The sequence below is a fragment of the Plasmodium reichenowi genome, chromosome 6 (assembly GCF_001601855.1).
Source record: "Plasmodium reichenowi strain SY57 chromosome 6, whole genome shotgun sequence".
NCBI lineage: Eukaryota > Apicomplexa > Aconoidasida > Haemosporida > Plasmodiidae > Plasmodium > Plasmodium reichenowi.
Window position 1 is genome coordinate 525,043 of NC_033651.1, and position 7,076 is coordinate 532,118.

At 17.1% G+C, this 7,076-nt stretch overlaps 1 protein-coding gene across 1 annotated transcript; it reads right to left on the reverse strand.

Annotated features, from left to right (window-relative positions):
* Nucleotides 1–370: 370 nt before the first annotated feature.
* Nucleotides 371–3,424, reverse strand: PRSY57_0613000 (organic anion transporter; the record flags this gene model as incomplete). The annotated part of the gene is made up of 4 exons (XM_012906506.2): nucleotides 371–535; nucleotides 671–743; nucleotides 905–996; nucleotides 1,199–3,424. 4 exons carry the CDS (start codon nucleotides 3,422–3,424, stop codon nucleotides 371–373), a joined length of 2,556 nt encoding a protein of 851 aa, XP_012761960.2.
* Between the last annotated feature and the right edge of the window lie 3,652 nt (nucleotides 3,425–7,076).

Genomic DNA, 7,076 nt, shown 5'->3' on the forward strand with positions numbered 1-7,076 from the left:
ATATATATATATATATTTATATTTATATTTATATTTATATTTATATTTATATGTAGCATAAACTATAACATGGGTCAACAATATAGATATGATATGCATGTAACAAATTTTTTTAAAATAAGGTATTTAAAGATATTTTAAATATGCAGCAAAAAAAAAATAAAAATAAATAAATAATAGGAACAATATATATATATATAATATAAATTTTTTTTTTATTATTTATTTTCATAAATGAATAAAATAAAGTCGGTTTTTTATTTTATTTTATGTTGTTTTATTTTATTTTATTTTATTTTATTTTATTTTGTTTTATTTTGTTTTATTTTATTTTATTTTGTTTTATTTTGTTTTATTTTGTTTTATTTTCTTATGCTTTAATAGGTTGTCTGTTTTTATATTTCTTAATTTTCTTCTTTGAATATAGGTGAAGGAAAAAACTTCCTAAGGCCATTACAAGTGCTTTAGAACATATAATTAATAACGTAATTTTTAAACCGGATTTTTGTTCACGACATTTTTCACTTAATTCACCCTATAAAAATAAAAAGAAAAAGAATATAATAAAATGAAATCATATAAATGTTAAAAATTTCATATATATATATATATATATATTTATTTATTTATTTATTCATGTCTCTTTAAAAATTATAAATTTTGATATTACATTTCTTGTTACAACACAGTCTGGGGATAATGTTCCCTTAATCTTTCCAGTAATGATGGTCCATGGAATATCACTATATGGCGAAAAATATATACATATATATATATATATGTATGTACGTATGTATGTACATATATTTTATTCATTTATTCATTTTTTTATGAACAGTTCAGGTAATTTTTCACTTTTCAAAAAAAAAAAAAAAAAAATGTGTACTATATATTTTTTTCTTACCCGAATAAATGAGAAATAAATGATGACATTCCAATTGAAAAGGCTCGAATGTTTTGTGGCACACACACCATAATACCAATATTATGACCAGGCTAGGTGAAAAGAAAAAAAAATAAAATAAATACACACATACATATATATAATATATATATATATAAATATATATTTTTAGCTAGCTGTGTTTAATAAAAATAAGAACAAAATAACATTTTACTTTTAACAAAATGCATGTATGTATATAAATATATGTATATATATATATATATATATATATGTTTCAATAGTTTTTCCTACCATTGCTGAGAATAAAAAGGTCAGACCTAAAGTCATAACAAATGTGAACAAGTACATATTACTAATAAAGGGTATCATTAAAATCAAGGAACTTGCAATTATTAGAATGAAAAATGTCTGCAAACCTATAATACGTAGATATTCATGAACAAGTACATCTTTGTTGTATATTTTAATTTTCTTTTCATTATTTTTTATATGTTCATAATTTTTATCAATATTTTGTATATTTAAATTATAAAAGTCCATTAGGAATCCTCCAAAACATGTACCAACGATGGATGACAAGCATGCGCATAAACTACAAGTAACAGTTGCTGATTTATAAGAAGGGAATATGTTAAGTGCATATAAGATTGGAGCTCCATAGACTAGATAACATTGAATCATATCTGCATGTGCAGTTAAAGCAATAACTAATAATAAGAAGCTAATATTAGTAATGGTTGTATTAACTAATAAGCTTAAGTTTAGTTCTTTATTTTTATCTTCATCAAGTGTTTCAATACTATTTTCGATTTCGATTTCAAGGAATTTATCTCTTTTGTCTTTACTATATGAACGTTGGGCAGGATTTAAATATAGCTCATCATTACCATAAGCTTTAACAGTATACATTTTATCAAGGTTATTATTTATATAACTATTATTACCACTGTGTCTTTCGTTATAATCATTATTGATCATGTCATTTTCATTATCATATGAATTATCACCATCATTATGATTTAATTTTTGAGAAGAACTAAATGAAAGATTATTTGGATCATTTTTATGTAGAGTATTATTTCTAAACACAGCATCTTCTTCATAAATAGCAGCAACCATATTACTTTTTTTATTTAAATTAAAGACTTCATTATATAATTTATGATCAGAATAGTCTGTTGAATTTTTATTTTTTGAATTATCTGTGCTATCATCAATACTTTTTCCTGAAGAAATATTTTTTAAATTAAAAATATTTGACGTTTTAGCACTAGACAAATTATTCGTATCATTAGTATTATCGTCTCCTTTATTTAATGGATGTTCATAACTAGTATTAGTTTTATTTTTATTTTCATAATTGTTCTTATTATTATTATTATCATTATCATTATTATTATTATTATTATTATCATTATCACTGTTGTTGTTTACATTTGATGTATCATCACTTGAGTTGTTATTTTTTTCTTTATTATTTTTCTTATTATTTTCATTTGTTTGCTCACTTGTTTTGTACGATTCATCATTAGCATTCATGGTTTTAAAATCATTAGAAACGCAGGGATTGTCTTGTTTACTTTTGCTTTTATCCTTGATACTCTTTGAGCTTTTTATAGTGTTATTTCTGTACATACCTTCTTCTAGACATTTTTGTGGTTGTGACTCTTCGAGTTCCCTTCTGCTTTTTTCATCTTCATATATTTTAAGTAGGTTCTCATCAAAAAGATAAAAGCACATGAAAAAAAGGAAGAAAACAAATCCTGATATTAAAAAATATTGAGCAATGCTAATTTTCATAAGTGGTAAAGCAACAGCTAATAAATAACCAACACAACCACCTAAAGGAAACATAGTTATAAAGATACTAATCCAGGACCCTGCTCGATCTTTGGAATATGAATAAATAAGAGGAGGGATAATGGTTATAAATGCGGCTTCACTAAAACCACAAAAGAATCTACTAAACATTAAAGAATAATAGGAGCCAACAATAAATGAGAAACCTGTAAGTAATAAAGCTAAAGAATTTTGAAATAAGAAGATATCAGTAATTTTAAAAATACTATATGCTGAAGCTAAAGAACCACTTAATATAGAACTTATACTTAATCCAAAAACAAACACTGAAGTAAGAAATCCAATGTGTACATCAACATTTGTAGCATCATATATTTCTTTTAAATAGGATGATAAATAATCATAAGAACCTGGTATAATACCTCTATTTACATATATTAAAAAATGTATTATTGTTATTATTGTATAAATAAAATAAAATTTATTCACCTTTTTTTTTAATCCTGATAAATATTTATCTAACCCTGAAAAACATACATACTTTTCTATTTTACCACATCCATCTATAATATTCTCATCAATCTTTGATACTACTTTTTTCCCTTTCATTTCAATAGTATTACTTTTTAAAAATTCTCCTTCATATTTCTTACTTTCATTTTTCCTTAACCTTGTATCATTAGAATTAATTACTTCATTTTTTTCAGTTGAACTCATTGTTCATCTTCTTTTTTTTTTTTTTTTTTTTTTTTTTAATTTCCAATTGGTTTTTAGCTAGATACTCAGATTAAGAAAACAACCCAAAACGGTTCACGCAAATAAAAAAAATAATAAATAAGAGTATATTTTTAAATAGATATATTATATATCAATATATATATATATATATATTAATATATATATCTATATATGTATATTATATACTCATTTAAATGATTATACAAAATATACACACGTGTACACAAATATTTACAAAACGTTTACAATATATTATATATTATATATTATATTTTTTTTAAAATACAAAATTAAAACGGTTAAAATATAATATATATATATATATATATATAATAAAAATGTGACCTTTTTTAAAAAGGTATAAAAAAGAAATAACACATATTAAAATAGAACATATAATGTACTATATATATATATATATATATATATAATCATATATATTAAATAAAAATAAATTAAAGAAATAAGCCATAAAAATATATACACACATAAAAAAAAAAAAAAAATTATCTATTTCAAACTGTAGCAAAATTCATATATTAAATGTATTCTTAAGGAATAATAAATAATCACATATATAAATATATATATCACACATATATAATTATATATATATATATATTAAAATTAAAAAAATTAAAATGTAAATCAAAATGGTAATATAAAACAATATATATATATATATATATAATAAACATATAAACTATTTATTAAAAAAAAAAAAAATTATTCCTATTTTGTTTAAAATAAATATCATACATACATACATATTATATATATATATATATATATATATAATATATATTTATTTTAATACACTTTTATATACCACTCAAATTATATTATTATACTTATATATAATATATTATTTTAAAATAGTATTTTTTATATATAAATAAAATAATAATTACACGGTAGGGAATACACTATTTTTTCTTTCTTCTTAAATATTATTCTTTATGTAAAAATTATAATGATAATTATTATATAAATCAATATAATAATGTATATAATTACATATATATATATATTATATTTAACTTTTGAATTGGTTATACACCTTGTTCTTTTTGTTTATATTCATAAAAAAATATATAAAGCTTGTAACAATATTATTATTCACATTAAAAAATATAAAATATTTGTATATATAATATATATTATGTATATTTTAATATACATATCTTACTATGTATAAATATTATATATATGAAAAAAATAAAAATATATATATATATAATATAATATTATTATTTTCATTTTAAAACTTCACAAAATTTATTACATAAAAATATATATATATATATATATATATATATATATATATATTAAACAAATTTTATATTTTTTATTTTATATTTTTATTTTATATTTTTATTTTATATTTTTATTTTATATTTTTATTTTTTATTTTATATTTTATATTTTTATTTTATATTTTTATTTTTTATTTTTTTGGGAATAATATATATTTTAGATAATTAGAATTAAAAAAGTTTTTTTCTTTTCTTTAATTTCTTTGTTTTCTTCTTTTAGGTTTTTATATTTTTCTACCTTTTTACAAAAACAAAAATTAAAAAAAATTGCTTTTCCGGATAATAAACCAAAATTTGGTATATAATAAAACAATATATTACATATTTATATATAAACAATAAATAATAAATAACAATAATAATAATAAAAAGAAAGATTTTATAAATACATATAAAAAATTACGGATTTATCGTATAATATGAATTATATTACATTATCTATATCTATCTATATATATATATTATATGTACATAATAATATTTAAAAAAGTTGAAAGAAAAAAATTTCCTTTTTTTTTTCTTAAGTTTCTAATATATTATATTATATTATATTATATTTATTATATTAATTATATTATATTATGTGTATAATATAAAACGAATCTATATAAGAATAAATAAATATTAAATAATATTATATATATATATATATATATATATGATGATAATTTTATTATTATATTTATAATAATATTGTGTAAAAGTAAAATATATAGTACTTATTCGTATATTAATATTTCTTATATATTTAGAAAGGATAGATATATTGTAAATACGTTTTCTTTATTTTGCCATGACGATTTTTCATTTTTTATTTTTAATTTTATATTTACACTTAAAAAAAAATAAAATAAAATATATATATATATATATTTATTTATATATTTATTTTAAAATTCACTTTTCTATGCTTATTATTTATGCGTTTATTTTATTAAAATACATTTAGGGTATTTTTTTTTTTTTTATAATAATAATAATTTATTATATTTTTATTTATTCTTATTGTGAATTATAAAGGAAGTATATATAAATTATAAATAAGGCATTAAAATAAAATATGTATTTATATATATATATATAATATATGTATAATTTTATTTTAATATGCTCATAAAAAAAAATATATATTTTTTTCAAACATGTGATGTTTTATTTACAAAAAGAGGTTCATTTTATGTGTATTTTTTTTATTTTTATTTTTATTTTTTGTTGTTGTTGATATGAGAATTATAATCTATGTATATGAAATATATATTTAATTTTTTCAAAAAAAAAAATATATATATAAATATATATATATATATATGTATATTTTCTATAAGAAGCTACTATTGTTATAATTTTCTTTATATTAAAATATTTAGGCTTTTTTTCTATTTCTTTTTTCTTATTTTTTTTATAAGTATCTTTATTTAAAACATGGAGGAACTAACAAAGTGTCATAATAAAATAATAAGTAATAAATTATTACAACATATTAATTATATTATTCATCATGTATTAATTACAAATACTATATAATATATATATATATATATATATATTTATATATATTAATGTAACCCTTATTTTATTTATATATAAAACATTTAAAAAAAAAAACAAAAAAATACAAAATTTTATTTTTTTCTTGGGGTATTATTATATATATATATACATATAATGTATAAGTATATTTTATTAAAGATATAATTTGTTGATTAAATATTTTTTATTTTATGAAACCAATAATACAAAGCCTTCTTTTGTAAATAATATTTTTTCAAAACGAAATTTATAATATATATATATATATATATATAAAATGATCAATAAATAATGTTTAATTGAGTATTAATTATTCATACCCTCAGTAATATTTTGAAAAAAATAAAAAGCATCATATATATATATATATATATATATATATATATATATATATAATAGAATAATGTTATTTTTTTTTATTTTTCGTAAATTAATTTTCATAGATATATTAAAAAATATATAGATTTTAAAATTATATGTATATATTATCATAATTGTCATCAAAAATAAATATATGTATTTTTAATATATATAAGCCATTTTCATTATTTCTTATTTTTATATTGTATATTTTAAAGGATTATTTTATTTTATACACCACTTATAGATATATTACAAAAAAAGAAAAAAAAATCAAAAATGAATATATTTGTAACTCTAATGTAAAATAACTTGTCAGATATTATTGGAAATATGAAACTGGAAAAACAAAATAATAATAGAAATAATATATATATATATATATATGTTTTTTTTTTTTTTTTTTTTTTTTTTTTTTTTTTTTT